Raw genomic sequence first — 19,247 nt, 5'->3', positions numbered from 1 at the left:
GCTGGCCTATTGGGCCTTAGCTCACGTTTCACCTCCTGTAATGACATGTTTCTTTGTTCATCTAGCGCCTTCTCACCAACCTACGTATGTTGCTGTTTTTGTTCGAGATGTTGAAATTTCATGCCGAAACGCCACGTTAACATCAGTTACAACATTTAACAAATTCTTAAAAATGTAAACACTATCTACTATATAAATGTGGGCAATATATCTAAATATACAAACAAAACCGCTTAGGTAATAGTGTGGTGCATCAACATTGTGTGTGAAATGAAAGAAATCGTATTGTAGGATTAGGACGGATCCATTTAGGGGTAAACAGGACTGTTAATAGGTTTTCGTAGATTTTTCCCTTAAATATGCTACTTGAAGGTCTGTCGGATATGCTACTACATGGACTGTTCACTAAATTAATTTTCCATGGCATAACTCTCAATCGTCATCAGATTACTCCTCCTGAATGACGTGCTAAACTGGACGTTGTGATATACAGCGTCCAGTCATATTAATCTGACCACCTGTCGAAAGCCTGAATAATCACCTTTTGCAGTGCTCTCTGTCGCAGGACGTACAGCAAGAGAGTCAATGAGATTCTGGAAGAACCGACAGGTATGTGGAGCCATGCCCGCTTCAGAGCCGTCGCCAGTTGCGCTACGTTTCGCGGTTAAGGATACTATTTGCATATGGAAGTATTTCTGGATCATTACTTGTAGCATTTATTTTGCACAGATCCCTTTTTCGTTGTGAAGACTTGTAGTGATTGAATGTTTCCTCATTAACTCCTCAATCTTCTTTTGCTTACGCCTCTGTCCCACAGTTTTCGGAGGGTCAGCACGGTTAAAACGGATTTGGCAAGGTTAATTTAAAGGTGTGGTCGGATGCCCTTCCTCCCATCACCCCGTACCCCCTAGGAAAGAATCATTGTACCCCCAGCAATTCTCATCTAGAATAAATAGTTCTGACGTGTTTCATATGTCTGCAAGTGGTGTAACTGAGATGGAACATGGGGACTAGCCCGGTATTCACCTAGTGGGATGTGGAAAACCGCCTAAAAACCACATCCAGACTGGGCGGCACACTGGCCCTCGTCGTTAATCCGCCAGGCGGATTCGATCTGGGGCCGGCGCGCCTACCTGACTACAGGAGGCAGCGCATTAGTGCTCTGTGCTATCCTGGCGGATTTCCTCAATAACTCCGCAATAATTATGTCATTTAATTCAGTGTCTTTTTCAAAAAAACTTTCGAACATGTATACAAACTCTTTAAGAAATATGTTGACTTTCACCTAGCATTAGACTTGTAAGCTTCTCTCCAGTGGAAAACCGCCTGAAAACCACATCGTAAGCGTTCTTGAAAATCTTCAGTTGTTCTGTCATTAGTCAGCCCCGCTATTTCCTACGAATGTTTCTGATCTGCAAATCTCGACTAACTGCGCAACAAGATATAAATCCATTTACCAGAAGATAGACATGTGCTAATTGTATGAATACATTAACTATAAGACTAATAATACCATTAAAAACTCGGGTAAGGAAATTTTTGGGTTATAGTAAACTCTATGAGCTTAAGAGCACATCTAAATAACTTTTTATGTCATATTCCTTCAAGAAATTAACACTGAAATAACTACAAATTAATAACCGCTCCTTTTTGAATGACTGACAGCACAGTAAGCCATAAACGTTTTTCGTCGAAATATCCCATTTACAGGGTGGTGACCTGTATAATTCAGTATTCACAAGTTTTAAATTGCCCCCAACACAAAGAATTTAAGGTTATGTAAGAGATAAAAGAGAATCGTTCTTATTAAGCATGTGCTCTTGATGTGCTTGTCTATTTGGGATGGCGCTCAAGGAGTCGATGTCAGCCAACAGAGACACTATACGTACCTATTACGAGGCTCGAGGTGGATGCGGATTGGTGGAAATGCGTCTCCATGTACTTGGGCATGTACGCCCAGCTGCCTGACATGCCGAACATGAAGAGTACACTGCTGAAGGTGTTGCACATCATAAGGCGGTTACCTAGAAGGCGCCGTGTACTCTTCCAGAAGTCTACAAAAATTAACATGATAATATAATTAGTATTATCACAGAGAAAGAGAGAGAAAGAGAGAGAGAGAGAGAGAGAGAGAGAGAGACAGGCAGAGGCTGAGGCAGAATAGAATGAGAACGCTTACAGAGGAACCAAGTAGCTACTGCTAGTCTGTAGAGGAGCTGTCACTTGAAGCACCTCTAATACCGCATAAATTCTTCAAAATACCAAAACAATATTTTAGTACAATAAACTATGCAAATGTGAACAATGAAACATGTAATTTTCTTAACGGTATTCGATATCTCTTGAAAATACAAACACAGCAAAAGCTATAGACATTGTAAGCTCGATACAGAGCAGGACAGTCCTAAAATTATTTTCATATGAGTCTAGGATAAGATAATAGAGGCCTGAACTGATATAATTACAAAGGCATAGTCGTATAAACAGCAGTAGCGACTTTCAATTCACTGATGGGATGCTGCGAAAATTCGACCAGTTTTCGAAGGGAAAAACCCACAAAACACTCAATTGACCCATCCCAGCATTTTGCTCAACTCTGCAGGACCCATAGCGAATACGAGGGGTAGTCGAATAATTTAGCAGCTTAGAAAAAATAAAGAGATTTTATTAATTTTTTAACTGTTTCCAGGTAAAGTGTCGGGAAAAAAAGTACACCTGGAAGTCGATGTTGATCTGAAGACGGCATATGCCACCTGGGGAGCAGTAGATATACTATCATATCCGGCAACATATAGAATAGTGGCATAGCTTCCAGGGCGCTGTCTGCGTCTATCCTTCAATAGGGTATGCTAACAGCCGGAAGGCTCAGTGTGGGGAAAATTTGTGAAGCAAGCAGGCAACTATGCCACAGAGATGCTCTCGTGCTTTCTACAGCCAACCAAGCGCGTTTGACAGGGGTGAACTTGTAGCCTTCCGAGTGGAGGTATGGTGCTTTCGGAGAATTGCCACGCAAGTTGGACATACTGCACCAGTTGTGCAACGATCACGGTATCGGTGGTCACGTGAATGTTCTCGCACCCTAGCCGAGGTTCTGGGGCCCGCCAGAGTGGCCGAGCGGTTCTGGGCGCTACAGTCTGGAACCGCGCGGCCGCTACGGTCGCAGGTTCGAATCCTGCCTCGGGCATGGATGTATGTGATGTCCTTAGGTTAGTTAGGTTCTACGTTCCAAGTTCTAGGGGACTGATGACCACAGCAGTTAAGTCCCATAGTGCTCAGAGCCATTTTGAGGTTCTCGGCGGCCACGCAGCACTGACGCCAACCCGGATCGACGTATCGTAAGGCCAGAAGTGGCAGATCGTACAGATACCACTGCACAGACATGTTAACACGAGCTGTTACTAGTATTGGGATTACAGGCACGCACGTCTCTGGCCCGTCTTCCATTCACGCCACAGCGTCAATGTGTACGGCTTGACTGGTGCCTTCAGAGGACCACTTGGAAGACGGCACTGCGCGCCGTGTTCTTCAACGATGAATGTTGATTCTGCCTGCACACAAGTGACGGTAGTTGGTGCTTACGACGTAAACTTGACGAGCGCTGTCTCGTAGAGTGCGTTCGTCCAAGATACAGATGCCTTATGGTCTGGGGTGCGATAAGGTACTACTTTCTTTCATCTTTGCTGTTATAACCAGCGCTCGGTACGTACAAAATGTTGTTAGACCGTTATTTTTCCGTTCTCGCAACAGGAATGTGATGTTGTATTCCAGCAGCATAATCCTCGCTCACACACTGTCCGTGAAACACAACGTGCCCTGCAAGACGCGCTGCAAGCTTCCCTGGCCATCTAGATACCTGGACTCGTCTCTAATCGAGTACGTGTGGCATATGATGGAACGAGAAGGGAGTCGTGCAACTCGTCAACCAACAACTCTCACAGAACTACGTGAGCAGGGCGAGCAGGCGTGGCATAATGTAGCTAAGACAGTAGTCGACTTCTGTACGGCCGTCTGGACGGCACCTGCATTGCCACCTGTGGAGGCTACATCACGTCCTAACATGGTGCTTCGACATGGGTCGATATTTTGTACCTCAGAACCGCTTCTGCTATTGATCCGTAGATGTCATCACTTCATGTACTCCATATGCACGGTTGCAACAATACATCTTGAGTGAATTAGAAACCTCTACAAGGGTATATCTCCGCAGTCTTTGTACTTAATTGTATCCTAGCGCCAAAGCAGCGTAGACCTTCGGTAGAGTAACGAAAACGAAATGTCACAGCCCACTGATACAATAGACATGGGCTCCGCCTTTTTGTTTTGGCTACGGTATTGTGGCGCGAGGATTCCATTGTGTACAAACTCTGTAGACATCTATCTGTAAACAAAAAGTAGTTTATTTACATAATCTTCTTTTTCCGAGACGGTCATGGAGTCTTAATTACCATTCCTCAAACAAAGGACGGCAGCACGAATGATCACAAGTGTGTCTCCGAAACAGCGTGAATGAAATAATTTTACATGACATGGTTGGAGATAAATCAGCGATTGATTGCAAATTATCACTTAATGAAACAGTGAAGACTGCAAATAATCATTTATTGAAAACTGAATTACCGGTACTGTGGCATCATCACGCAACTGTTCTGTGCACCGCCAACTTTAGCCGTATGGCACAATAGGTCTGAAGATGCCCAGCATAAAGGCCGAAACCGGTCATAATTTTTGAATAAATAATTGTTTGCGATTTTGAGTGTTTCATTGTCAAATAAATGCTGAAAAACCTTCAGCAGTAGACAAGAAAGCGTTTCAAGTGAGCAACCTAGAATTAATATACCACAGCCCCCAACGTATAGTTCCCACACTTATCGAAACGACAGAGGCATTTAAGCACTCATTCTTCCCGCACTCCAAACGCAAATGTTGCAGGAACTACCCTCTGCCGCGTTCTTTACTTTCCAGAGTATGAAATAGATGGTTGTGTTAATGAAGTAAAGACAAGGTATCGCTTCACAAGTTGATACAGCACAATGGGAAATTCCAGTCATAAAAGAAATTATGGAACGGAGGACTGATCATCATTTCGTCTGTGGGAAGTAGATTTTGAGAACGGATGTAACTCACTTTCAACACAGTAATTATTTTCGCTAGTTAAATGCGTCATAAATAAAACATCACAATTTTAGAAGAACAGTGATGTACATACCGCAACTGTAGAGGAAAAACCTACCTTTATTACCCAGTACTAAAGTTGTCAATGGTTCAGAGAGGAGTTCAATATGGAGCGACAAAAATTTTTGATCATTTCCCCAGTAACATAAAACGACTCACAGGCTGTCGAAGAAAGCTTTAAATATAATTTAAAATCATTTCTTCTTGACAAATGCTTCTAATTTAATGACGGGTTTCTTCTTAAAAACATGTAGTCATTTTAAAAAAAAATACGAAAAAATCTTGTTTTCAATTGTAGTTGCATGACTAAGAATAAAACGATGTGTTCATTAGCGTTAACACTAATCTTGGATACATGACTCGTTCCATATCAGTTCGGTGAAAGAATTGTTCAAATAATATATCCAACAGACTACTAACTGATAGAATCTGTACATGACAAGTTTTGAAACTACACTAGTATCTGAGTGTACTGAAGAATACTTACGCGTTGCAACAATGTTACAGTTGTACTTTTGTTTCATAGGGATACTGGTAAATCCCTTAAAATGGCTTAGAGATACTATATCATCAAAAGCGAAGTCATTAATCCTAGAACAAGTTTTAATATCTTTAAACTGAGGAAAGGAAGAGAGAATGTGTCAATGCTACATATCTGAACTATCTCCGTTCTGCAGGTGACATTTTACTGTCTTCCTCTACTGCAGATAAACAACGATATGTGGGAGAATTTAATAGAGCAAGTTTGAAAGGAGGACTAACATCCATTAAGACAAGTTTAAAATAATGTAAAATTACAGAATCGAGAATAAAATGGTACAAAATAATACGGAATTCAAAGAACCAGAGCCGGCCGGAGTGTCCGAGGTGTTCTAGGCGCTACACTCTGGAACCACGCGACCGCTACGGTCGCAGGTTCGAATCCTGCTTCGGGCATGAATGTGTGTGGTGTCCATAGGTTAGTTAGGTTTAAGTAGTTCTCAGTTCTAGGGAACTGATGACCTCAGACGTTGAGTCCCATAGTGCTCAGAGCCATTTGAACCATTATTTCAAAGAACCAGACGATGAGTTTATTTGTTTAGGGCATTTCAAGAATACACGGGCAGCGGAAGAAATAAACAAAGGAATGAAATGGGCTGGAGTGCTTTTGGCAAACTCAATAGAGTCTTAAATTGAAATCTGGGGTGTATGAGATGGGAAGTCTACTGTCAATATGTGTTACCTGTCTTAACTTACTGCAGTAAGATACATACTTTAAATGTGAAGCCGGCCGCGGTCGCCCAGCGGTTCTAGGCGCTTCCCACGAACGTTTGTGTTTCTGACTTAGAACACCCAATTTTTGAACTTTCACCGCTGCATATAAATGTCACACAATGGAGGAATGATCCCAATTGATCACATCTGCCCGTTCTCGAGTACAATGACGTGAATAATTGTGGAGTAACGTGTTTTAATGATCTTCGTCAAACTCCGATGGTTTTTCTGAACGAGGAAAGTTACTAACGTCAAAACGGACCTCCGTAAATCGAGAAAACTATTTTCTTGCCTTGCTCTGTCCAGTGGTACTGTCTCCAAAAGGGGTAAATTTTTATTGCTGCCTCCGCCGCCGTGTCCTCTCTATTGAACAGTCTGAAAAGCTTGTAAGGATGTTGCATGATAGGATATGCTGGGAAGTAGTCGTTTAGACAAGAAGTCGATGGTTGCACCGTTTCCGAGTTCATTAGTATTGAATTGGACAAATCAAGCAGTTGCCCGTCCAAATTCAAGAGGCCCGCCACACACAAATTGTGTCAGTTGTTCTCATGGTTTAAATGATAGCGCACGAGACTGCTCAGCCTTTTGCCGACACCGCCTCTGGCGGGCAGCTTGAATTTCAGCGCACAATGGCCTCATTAGCTAATTTCAATGCTAATTAATTCGGACACGACGCAACGTATCGAATTTTTTTCTTAACAATTATTTCTCAACACAACCTATTCTGCAACACCCTTAAAAGAGTTTCAGACTATTTCTGAACACCCTGTGTGCACTATAGCTCTACAGATTCGATAGACTTTCACAGATGGCAGCTCTACAGTTACGTTTTATTTCTAACAACGATTATCTCTTCCGACCATGTGCGAACTTCTACCACGCCCCTTTTTCACACTATTTATGTCGCTCAGCGACGTCCGAACTGTCAGTCGGTGAGACACAACGGAATCAGGACCAGCTCTGGACGAAACGCCAGGAATAAAAAAAGTTTCATGGATTAGGCCGTACGACCATGAAGATTCACCAGCAGTTAAGTCAACTGCTCATCAAATCTTTCATTGTATAATGGTACAGCGTGCTTTTCATGACATTCGTTTTGGTTACAGGCAGGTGACTTTCTGTCGCATGCGAATTTCTGTACTCACATTGTAGCTGTTTTTTTATGTTGCCTGGTAAGATGACAAAATATGTCACGAATTGAAGGTACGACGCTGCGGGAAGGATCATACAGTAGTTTTGGTTACAGGGACAGCAGGGGGAACAGTGAAGTAGTCTTGAGATTTCACAACAGACTGCTTTGGATGAACTTGTTACTTGACAATTTCCATTACATTTTCTTCAAACTGATACCGCATTGATATCCCCCTCGATGAGGTAGAGCCCGTGTTTGATTTATGAAGATATGACGATCATAACCTTCTTTTCTGGGAAGCTGGTGAGGACTGAACCCTTCCCTCCCTCACTGGGTATAGCCTATGATAGTAGAATGTGTGTACTAGGATGACGTACCGGCTAGTGACCTCTCCAGGACTCGACGTGGCGACTTGGTCGAGCGTTGCCGCGTGGCAGGCATCTCGCGGGGAAACAGCATCAGCGGCACGGCCAGCAGCAGAGCCAACGCCGACAGCGGCGCCCATCCTGTGGGGCCAACAGCAGAGTCAGCTAAGTAGAAACATGATGGTTTGAAAAATGAAAGAAAGAACTCCATGACAGCGGCTTAATCCACAATCTTTTATTGGGTACACGACCTTTTTCGGAACAGTTACAGTTCCATCATCCGGCGAAAGCTGTAATAGTCAAAATGTGCTGTTACATGGGAAAGAGAGAGCACCCCAAGTCTGAAATATTAAATACGGAACTATGGGTGTAAAATTTCAAAATGAAAACAAATTAAACCAGAGAAAACAGGGCATTATTTACTGGCAATGTCACTTAATCATCTGAGATAATCCTCACCCCAATATTCTCATGGAACCAAAGGTTCCGTGTCAAAAAAGTAAGAAAGAGATCTAAAACAATCCGAAAAAACAGGTATCACGAACGGACACCTAACGCTACTAAAATAATGAAACATGAAAAATGCTATGAAGAAGGGGGGGGGGGGGGAGGAGAAATCACATACTGCGTAGAATTACTTACAATATTCCATAAAAGCCGTTCCCTGATGCTGCGCGACAGGGAACACAATCAAAAAACGATGTAATAGTGAATGCTAGCCATGAGTAATGAAGCCGCACACGACCAAAGCGCAGACGCGTAAGAAATAGACATAAAACTGGTGAAACATTTAAAATGGAAAAGCGGAAAACAATAGCAGAAACGAAACGGAACCATCACTGCATTAAGGCAGTTAAGTTATTGCCGATCAACTGCAACTGATGTTTGTTGTCAATCAAATGCATACTTATGCAGACGTTACTCGGTGCAATAACATCGCTGACTCCCTCGTTATTCTTAGTTTTTAGGTAATTGCTAAGTGCAGTAAGACTTAGAAGGAGGAGTCTGGATTTAATCGTGCATGATGGTAGACGCGGTCTACACTGAAATATTTCTTCTTAAGAGTCGTGAGGCATCTTAGGCACATAAGAGAAATTTCACGTTTGAAGTTAAGTGGAAATGAAAGTATGTCACATGTATGGAAAGTGCTATAAGGAGATTACGCAATAGATGAATGAAATTAATTTGCGTCTTCAGAATTAATTTTTGACTTACCAAGAACCGTTATCATTGAGTGGCTGCTGCTCTATAGACTGGGATTGCATATAATTCGCTTGTGTGGAAGAATCTGCACTTTCTACACGGTCTTAATACTCCTCTTTCATCAATGGATAATTTAACTTGTAAGTCACACTGATTCTGCTCCACGAACTCCGAATTTATTTGCCAATTCACCATAGCACCCAGGTAAGCCCATGATGTATCTGCACGGCATGCATCGTACTAAAGAATTTCAGGGGGCGCAGCAGCTTATTGAGATCAACGTAAAAAAATATTGAACTTTATTAAAATAACTGAAAACTGTGTGTGGTATGAGTGTTAACGAGTTAAATGTATTCGACAGATTATGTAGTTACATAACTCTTTCGCACACAATTAAAGATCGATAACTGCATCTTTATATCAATTCAGGCAATTGGACATTCATTGTAATTATTAGTGATTTATGGAAATGTTACTATCTGTTAGAAGTCATGTTCATACTCAAGGGCTACTTTAAAGTTCAAATCAGTTAGTTGGTATTACGAGTTCGTAAACTATTAATTCAAGAGTTCAAATATCCAGCTACTTCGAATTTTACAATTTTCTCAGCATTAACTGATACGGTCTGTGTGAGTACGTGCTGTGTAGCCCGAACTCACTGGATTACACCACTTGCAGTCCAAACAACTTGGCGTTACGCATCGTATCTACTCTGTTATAGATACATACAATTCAGTTGTCAAATAAAAACTAACAAACAGACACTTACCCCCACATGTATTTTGGTAAAAAAAGAGATAATTTAAATCACACAATTAAGTATAAGCCAGCAGAGCAACACGTCAACATGGATACCCCATTGCCCCTTACAGTGGGGCCAGACACAGTCCTTGACCGGAAAGATAGTTTATTTTCCAAACAGATGCATAAAGGAGACAGATCGTACAGGGATTTTCCGTAACAGCAGCCTCTAAACGTTGCAGACATGAGATGGGAGCCGATCTTAAGAGACGCAATGCATGTTTGACAATAGGTCAATATACAATGTCTCTAATGACCTCGAAGCCGACTGGACGTTAAACCATAATCTTCCTTCTTTCCTCCCAAAAGCAAAAGTTCAGAACTGTAGACATGGTCCCGCATTCACTGACAGCCATTAACGATGTCCTCATGACAGAAAATGAGGCAAGTATGCAATGTGTCATCCCGGCCACATTAAGGCCACAAAGACATGAACCTGTACGTTTGAGGTCCATTTCTAGGCTCTATGCGGCTACTAATGACGGATGCCTTTTCCAAATAACCATATGGGAAGCACCCTTGCGATTGAAGGGCTTCCCGACACTACAGGCTCAGACAATAGTACCCAATTCTGGACTTTAAAAGGCATAAAGAACCTTCTTATTCCGCCTTTCCACTTATCCTCTAACGGTGAAGCGGAGTGCATGCTAGTATTTAAGTAGCGAATGTTGAAAGCAGTGGAAACTGTCATAACTACAGCAGCACTCACACTTTCCCACGCACAGTACCACGCCAATCCAGGACTGCATCGCAGCGGATCACCTCTATGAGACACTACCACATACGTTTCTCCATTTCCGGGCTCCACATTCCCAGGAAATCTGATCCTAGCTTTCTGGGCGCTACTGCAGATGACACGAGTATTGCATTTGCAGATGACACGAGTATTGCAATAAATAGTATGTCGAGTGTAGTTCTAGAAAGATCTGCTAATGATATTTTCATGGATATTAATAAATGGTTTAAAGCCAACTCACTGACATTAAACTTCGAAAAGACTCACTATATGCAATTCAGAACTTGTAAGAGCTTTCCACCCAGCATATGCATAAAGTACGAAGAAGAGCAGATAGAAGAGGTTGACAGTCTCAAATTCCTGGGTTTACAACTTGATAATAAATTCAGTTGGGAGGAGCACAACACAGAACTGCAGAAACGGCTTAACAAATCTGTATTTGCAATTCGAGTGTTAGCAGACATAGGCGACATAAAAGTGAAAAAGCTTGCATACTTTGCCTACTTTCATTCCATAATGTCATATGGTATAATATTTTGCGGTAACTCTTCAAGTCAAACAAAAGTTTTCAGAGTCCAAAAGCGTGTAATGCGTATTATTTGTGGAGTAAACTCACGGACGTCTTGTAGAAACCTCTTCAAAGAACTGGGTATACTAACTACTGCCTCCCAGTATATTTACTCCTTAATGAAATTTGTCCTAAATAATATATCTCTTTTTCCAACAAACAGCTCAGTTCATACATACAATACCAGGAACAAAAATGATCTGCACAAGGACTTAAAAGCACTTACTTTAGTTCAAAAAGGGGTCCACTACTCAGGAACACTCCTCTTCAACCACAGACTAACACAAGAATGCCTAAATGCATGTCGTACCTTCCAACCGTGAGGTAGACACAGTTCCGAGGGAAGAAACGAGGACAGAAGCCGAGAGCAGAACCGTGTTAAGCTAGAAGGCCCTACAATAAGGGAGGGGCTGGGCACCCACGCCGCCAGCCTACCTGTACGACTATACAACCCGCACGTTTTAGCGTGAGACTGTTTCGCGTCTCAGGTACGTCAAGGACAACCCCCAGCCCATGTTAAAAGCTAGAGCAATCCAGAAAAGCAGTATAGATCTTACGATAACACAAAAAGGGCCACTACCACACACAAGTTTTAGCGTGAGACTTTTTCGCGTGTCTGTTACATTAGGACAATCCTCCAGCCCATGTTAAAAGATAGAGCCATCCAGAAGAACAGTATAGATCTCACGATAACGCTAAAAGGACCACACCAGCTGCAGGTTTTAGCGTGAGACTTTTTAGCGTCTCTGTTACGTTGCAAACTTTAAAAAACATTGCCCCACCACGAAAAGTATAACGTTTCTCATTGGATAGACAGAATTTTTGTACGCGGAGCTTAAGGTTAACATTGAGACCCTGATTGGTCAGATGAAAACATAGCCAGATAGTTCTTTTTAAACTAACTTCGGTAAATTGTAGTAAGGAGAAGTTAAGAGAGTTGGTTCCGAGACGGCGAGCTGGATGGCTGCTGCGCCGGCCGCTGCCGCCCTGACGCTGCTTAAACACCGACAAGGTAATGAACGCACGCGATGCCGCATTTTTGAGCGCATAAGGCTTCACTCAGAACTGCAGAAGTCTCATCTGTTACACCCCCTTTTTGCTTAATACTAGTGTCGATCGTTAATTAAAACTCATGTTGTTCATATTTGCCACTTGAAGAAAAGATCTGAAAGGCGATGATTTTTCTTTTTATATAGTTATTGAGAAGCCACATCAGCCACTGTAATTTACGACAAGTTAAATAAGTAATTAAAGATAATTGAAGGTCACTGCAGACCATTTTGATAGTTTTATCTTTTGTGAAACTTAAATTATACCTAGATTATAGATGTGATATGGCATATGTCATCCTTCGATCGATTGTAGAACTTGGAAACCCATTCAGGGAATATTCGTTCACATTTTTCTTGAACGCAGTATTAAAACATTTCCTTTTATCAATAGTGCAATTTATAAACGATGCAGTATTAAAACATTTCCTTTTATCAATAGTGCAATTTATAAACGATGTTTTGTGAGTAGAATAAAATTTCCAATGGTAAACTTAACTGTTTTTTCGACGTTATTTTACCAGCTAACTAAAAATAGGAAAGCCTTGAACGCTTTCCACTAAATTTAGTTAGTATTAAGATTCTTTTACAGGGAGTGCAGTGGAGCTGACGCTGAGATCATTTAGTATTTGGTTATATCATCGCTAGTCTCACTGAACTCTTCTGAATTCTACATGTCATGTGTGGTCTGGCGTCTCCTTACCAGCAGCAGGTCCCAGGTTCAAACTAGTTAATTCCCTAAAAAACACGCTCAGAGCGTTGTTGCGCGAAAGTGGTAGGGAGAGACGATATACACTCCTGGAAATTGAAATAAGAACACCGTGAATTCATTGTTCCAGGAAGGGGAAACTTATTGACACATTCCTGGGGTCAGATACATCACATGATCACACTGACAGAACCACAGGCACATAGACACAGGCAACAGAGCATGCACAATGTCGGCACTAGTACAGTGTATATCCACCTTTCGCAGCAATGCAGGCTGCTATTCTCTCATGGAGACGATCGTAGAGATGCTGGATGTAGTCCTGTGGAACGGCTTGCCATGCCATTTCCACCTGGCGCCTCAGATGGACCAGCGTTCGTGCTGGACGTGCAGACCGCGTGAGACGACGCTTCATCCAGTCCCAAACATGCTCAATGGGGGACAGATCCGGAGATCTTGCTGGCCAGGGTAGTTGACTTACACCTTCTAGAGCACGTTGGGTGGCACGGGATACATGCGGACGTGCATTGTCCTGTTGGAACAGCAAGTTCCCTTGCCGGTCTAGGAATGGTAGAACGATGGGTTCGATGACGGTTTGGATTTACCGTGCACTATTCAGTGTCCCCTCGACGATCACCAGAGGTGTACGGCCAGTGTAGGAGATCGCTCCCTACACCATGATGCCAGGTGTTGGCCCTGTGTGCCTCGGTCGTATGCAGTCCTGATTGTGGCGCTCACCTGCACGGCGCCAAACACGCATACGACCATCATTGGCACCAAGGCAGAAGCGACTCTCATCGCTGAAGACGACACGTCTCCATTCGTCCCTCCATTCACGCCTGTCGCGACACCACTGGAGGCGGGCTGCACGATGTTGGGGCGTGAGCGGAAGACGGCCTAACGGTGTGCAGGACCGTAGCCCAGCTTCATGGAGACGGTTGCGAATGGTCCTCGCCGATACCCCAGGAGAAACAGTGACCCTAATTTTCTGGGAAGTGGCGGTGCGGTCCCCTACGGCACTGCGTAGGATCCTACGGTCTTGGCGTGCATCTGTGCGTCGCTGCGGTCCGGTCCCAGGTCGACGGGCACGTGCACCTTCCGCCGACCACTGGCGACAACATCGTTGTACTGTGGAGACCTCACGCCCCACGTGTTGAGCAATTCGGCGGTACGTCCATCCGGCCTCCCGCATGCCCACTATACGCCCTCGCTCAAAGTCCGTCAACTGCACATACAGATCACGTCCACGCTGTCGTGGCATGCTACCAGTGTTAAAGACTGCGATGGAGCTCCTTTTGCCACGGCAAACTGGCTGACACTGACGGCGGCGGTGCACAAATGCTGCACAGCTAGCGCCATTCGACGGCCAACACCGCGGTTCCTGGTGTGTCCGCTGTGCCGTGCGTGTGATCATTGCTTGTACAGCCCTCTCGCAGTGTCCGGAGCAAGTATGGTGGGTCTGACACACCGGTGTCAATGTGTTCTTTTTTCCATTTCCAGGAGTGTAGAAAAAACAGACACCACCATGAATGTTTAGAAACATAAAAAAATTTAGTTACAAATAGGGATCAGTTTAAAAGGAGCCTGAAGGACTTACTAGTGGCCAACTCCTTCTACTCCATTGACGAATTTTTTAATAGAAACAAATGACGTGTTGTATATATTTATACTATTAGTATTGTTTTTTCAGGTTAAAAAAAATAAAAAAAGGTGATATGTTCCACATCCACGAGGATCTCCTCAACACGGATCTATGGAACGAAAACTAATCTAATCTAATCTAATCTCACCAGGAACAGTGTAGATGAGGTCCCACAGACCAACAGCAACGTGGATAGCAGCTGCAGTGGTAGGCATCGACAGGGATTAACCTTGGTCGACTCAACGAAGGAATTCGCCGTCACCACCACCGCGAATGGTTCCTCCAGAACCAGAACGCCCCCACTGACAGTCACACAACCACATAAAACAACCTGTGCTCAATACACTCAACAAGAATATTAGTAGTCATGGACAAAGAGATGGAGATGTCCAAGCAGCATTCCAAGCACAGTCACCAACGCCCTCACTGCTGAGATCCAGCATACCTCAAGACGTTTCCACTTTCATATACCAGATAGTCGGCTTTGGTGTCCGAAAACGACCAGTTTAGCTACAGAAACGTCGTCGCAGTTGTTTCAGGCCGTATGGGAAGAATCAAGTATCCCGGCGACTTAAAAAACCAGCAGAAAACATGGAGCGGGTCTTCTATATCTACATCTACATATACACTCCGGAGGACACAATACGCGTGAATGTTATATTTCCTTCCCTCTGTTCCACTCGCAGATCGTGGGAGGGAAAACGACTGTATGAACGCCTCAGTACAAGCCCTAATTTTCCTTATGTTTGAATGGTGATCATTGCGTGATTTAAACGTTGGTGGTAATAATATATGCTCTACATCCTCGGTGAAGATCGGATTTCGGAATTTAGTGAGCAGACCCTTCCGTTTAGCGCGGCGTCTATCTGCAAGTGTGTCCCACTTCAAACTTACTATGAGATTTGTAATGCTCTCGCGGTATCTTAATGTACCAGTCATGAAACTTGCCGCTCTTCTTTGGACCTCCTCAAGTTCTTGAATCAGACCCAACTGGTAATGGTCCCAGAAAGACGAACAGTACTCTAAGACTGGGCGAACTAAGCTATTTCCTTTGTTGAAGGACTGCATCGCTTCAGGATCTTACCAATACCGCAATCTAGAGTTCGCTTTACCCCTTACATGTGTAATCTAATCATTCCATCTTAGATCATTTCGGACATTCACACCAGATACTTCACAGATGTTACCGTTTCCAAGGACTGGACATTTATTTTGTACTCGTACATTAATGGGGATTTTCGCCTTGCTATACGCAGTAGGTTACACTTACTAATATTGAGAGATAGCTGCTAGTCATTACACCACGCATTTATTTTCTGCAAATCCTTATTGATTTGTTCACAATACTATCAACCAGATCGTTTATGTAAATCGTAAAAAGCAGAGGACCTATTACGCTGCCCTGTGCCACACCTGAAGTTACGCTTGTTTCTGTTGAAGGCACCCCGTTCAGGACGACATACCGCTCCCTGTCTGTTAGAAAACGTTCTATCCAACCGCATATATCATCGGATAGGCCGTAAGCGCGCACTTTTTGGAGCAAGCGACAGTGCGGAACTGAGTCGAACGCCTTTCGAAAGTCGAGAAATATGGCATCAACGTGGGAGCCGGTATCTAGAGCCTGTTGTATATTATGCAAAAAGAGGGCCAGCTGTGTCTCGCATGACCGCAGTTTACTAAAACCTGTTGCTACACGGAGTGGTGTTTGCCGCCAAGGTCTATTGTCTCTTGCGGGCATGCCCCCAACCAGCACTTGCGACAGGTATCGTGTATTCACTTCACCATAGTTGTCGTAGCACACTGTAGCTTCTTGATCTAGTCTTCGCTGCGTCTTTCTGTTACTCTTTGGACTTCCTTAATCAGTCCTTCCACCTTCACTTGCCTATTTCCTCATTGATTCATCTCACCTTTTCGCTTTCGATGATTTGCTGCTTAGTGAATGATACTTGTCCGTCGCTTTCGAAATTTTTTTCGTGTGCCAGTCACAGTACCATTGGTAAGTTAATTGTCTTGAAGATTGGATTTTGAGAATACCACTTCTAGTAAATTTTCTTCTTTTAGGCATCACAAGCGCTATGGAGGCACCAGTTTCACAACTGTAGGGAGCCTAATACGTAACTAAAAGGACAACACTTTGTGATTCTGTTAGAGATAACAGGCAATCAATTTTTACTATCTGTTACACTCCTGGAAATGGAAAAAAGAACACGTTGACACCGGTGTGTCAGACCCACCATACTTGCTCCGGACACTGCGAGAGGGCTGTACAAGCAATGATCACACGCACGGCACAGATGACACACAAGGAACCGTTGTGTTGGCCGTCGAATGGCGCTAGCTGCGCAGCATTTGTGCACCGCCGCCGTCAGTGTCAGCCAGTTTGCCGTGGCATACGGAGCTCCATCGCAGTCTTTAACACTGGTAGCATGCCGCGACAGCGTGGACGTGAACCGTATGTGCAGTTGACGGACTTTGAGCGAGGGCGTATAGTGGGCATGCGGGAGGCCGGGTGGACGTACCGCCGAATTGCTCAACACGTGGGGCGTGAGGTCTCCACAGTACATCGATGTTGTCGCCAGTGGTCGGCGGAAGGTGCACGTGCCCGTCGACCTGGGACCGGACCGCAGCGACGCTCGGATGCACGCCAAGACCGTAGGATCCTACGCAGTGCCGTAGGGGACCGCACCGCCACTTCCCAGCAAATTAGGGACACTGTTGCTCCTGGGGCATCAGCGAGGACCATTCGCAACCGTCTCCATGAAGCTGGGCTACGGTCCCGCACACCGTTACGCCGTCTTCCGCTCACGCCCCAACATCGTGCAGCCCGCCTCCAGTGGTGTGGCGACAGGCGTCAATGGAGGGACAAATGGAGACGTGTCGTCTTCAGCGATGAGAGTCGCTTCTGCCTTGGTGCCAGTTATGGTCGTATGCGTGTTTGGCGCCGTTCAGGTGAGCGCCACAATCAGGACTGCATACGACCAAGGCACACAGGGCCAACACCCGGCATCATGGTGTGGGGAGCGATCTCCTACACCGGCCGTACACCTCTGGTGATCGTCGAGGGGACACTGAATAGTGCACGGTACATCCAAACCGTCATCGAACCCATCGTTCTACCATTCCTAGACCGACAAGGGAACTTGCTGTTCCAACAGGACAATGCACGTCCGCATGTATCCCATGCCACCCAACGTGCTCTAGAAGGTGTAAGTCAACTACCCTGGCCAGCAAGATCTCCGGATCTGTCCCCCATTGAGCATGTTTGGGACTGGATGAAGCGTCGTCTCACGCTGTCTGCACGTCCAGCACGAACGCTGGTCCAACTGAGGCGCCAGGTGGAAATGGCATGGCAAGCCGTTCCACAGGACTACATCCAGCATCTCTACGATCGTCTCCATGGGAGAATAGCAGCCTGCATTGTTGCGAAAGGTGGATATACACTGTACTAGTGCCGACATTGTGCATGCTCTGTTGCCTGTGTCTATGTGCCTGTGGTTCTGTCAGTGTGATCATGTGATGTATCTGACCCCAGGAATGTGTCAATAAAGTTTCCCCTTCCTGGGACAATGAATTCACGGTGTTCTTATTTCAATTTCCAGGAGTGTATTTTTACGTCACCATGGATGATGCTTCTTACACAATTGTAACTATGACAGCGACGACTAGAAAGCGTCTATTAAACATATATATGTATTCCCTATCTATCTTTTCATTTTCCTTACTTCAAACACCAAAATTTGAAGACATTAGAAGTCCCAGGTCTGTACTGTTCGGTCTGGTTTAATATGTTTCGAAGATTCTGGCCACCTCTACAAATAAAATAATGCTTGGACAGACATGGTTAATATGTTACTCACCGATCCACCAGGCGCCAATCCAGCGCGGATCTGTGTCGTCGATAAGGGGCGTGAGTCCAGGCGCAACGAATCTGCTCAGCGAGTAAGACGCCAACAGGTAGCCCACCGTCGGTCCCAGCATGCGCACGAATTGCGACGCCGCTGCGAACATTGCCGAAAGCGTCATTGGCACTGGGTTCCAACAGCTCTGGCAACGAGAAATATGGTAAGCCTTCTATCGCTGTTTGGACGCTCTTAAGCCTTACACGAGCTCGATGATAGCAGTTTTGCTCTATTTTATACTGCGTTAGGCGATCATATTTATAAAATCAAAAATGTTATTCGAATTCACACTGTTTATCCATAATTCAATTTCCATTAAAAAAATTCAAATACATAAAAGTTAATTGGTCTTCTTCTATAGTGCTTTCTGATTAAAATTTTACCAACACATGGGAAATTTATTTGTCCACAGATCTTCCAGCAAACAGCATATTTACTCTCATAAGTTCCCGTATTCGAATAAACTGGTGCCATTTAGGCTAGAGTGCTGACATTCCCTTCTCTATGACAAGGAGTGAATCGCTAACCTTACTCTAACATTTCCAGGATGAAAAATTTGGGTCTCTGAGTCGCAGATACGACATGAAACAGTATGCCACCTGAGTTCACCTACCAGTTAGAAACTATTCCTGTAATTAGAAACTGTGATATTATTATTATTATTATTATGTTATTCTTAATAATGATCAAAGCGAAGGATGAGTAAAAATTGACGGG

General features: G+C 44.1%; 1 protein-coding gene across 2 annotated transcripts in view; it reads right to left on the bottom strand.

Moving 5' to 3' along the window:
• Positions 1-19,247, bottom strand: part of LOC126279664 (solute carrier organic anion transporter family member 74D-like) — a 147,784-nt gene that overhangs the window by 73,628 nt on the left and 54,909 nt on the right. For both annotated transcript variants that reach the window (XM_049979697.1, XM_049979696.1), the window contains exons 6-8: positions 18,489-18,629; positions 7,936-8,064; positions 1,890-2,054 (exon numbers count right to left, since the gene is read on the bottom strand). In XM_049979697.1, the coding sequence (XP_049835654.1) occupies positions 1,890-2,054; positions 7,936-8,064; positions 18,489-18,629 (435 nt within the window). The remainder of the gene's footprint in view (positions 1-1,889; positions 2,055-7,935; positions 8,065-18,488; positions 18,630-19,247) is intronic.

Source organism: Schistocerca gregaria, chromosome 1, assembly GCF_023897955.1.
Source record: "Schistocerca gregaria isolate iqSchGreg1 chromosome 1, iqSchGreg1.2, whole genome shotgun sequence".
NCBI classification, from domain to species: Eukaryota; Metazoa; Arthropoda; class Insecta; order Orthoptera; family Acrididae; genus Schistocerca; species Schistocerca gregaria.
The sequence above is the reverse complement of the archived record's forward strand: the minus strand, read 5'-3'. Positions and strand labels throughout refer to the sequence as shown.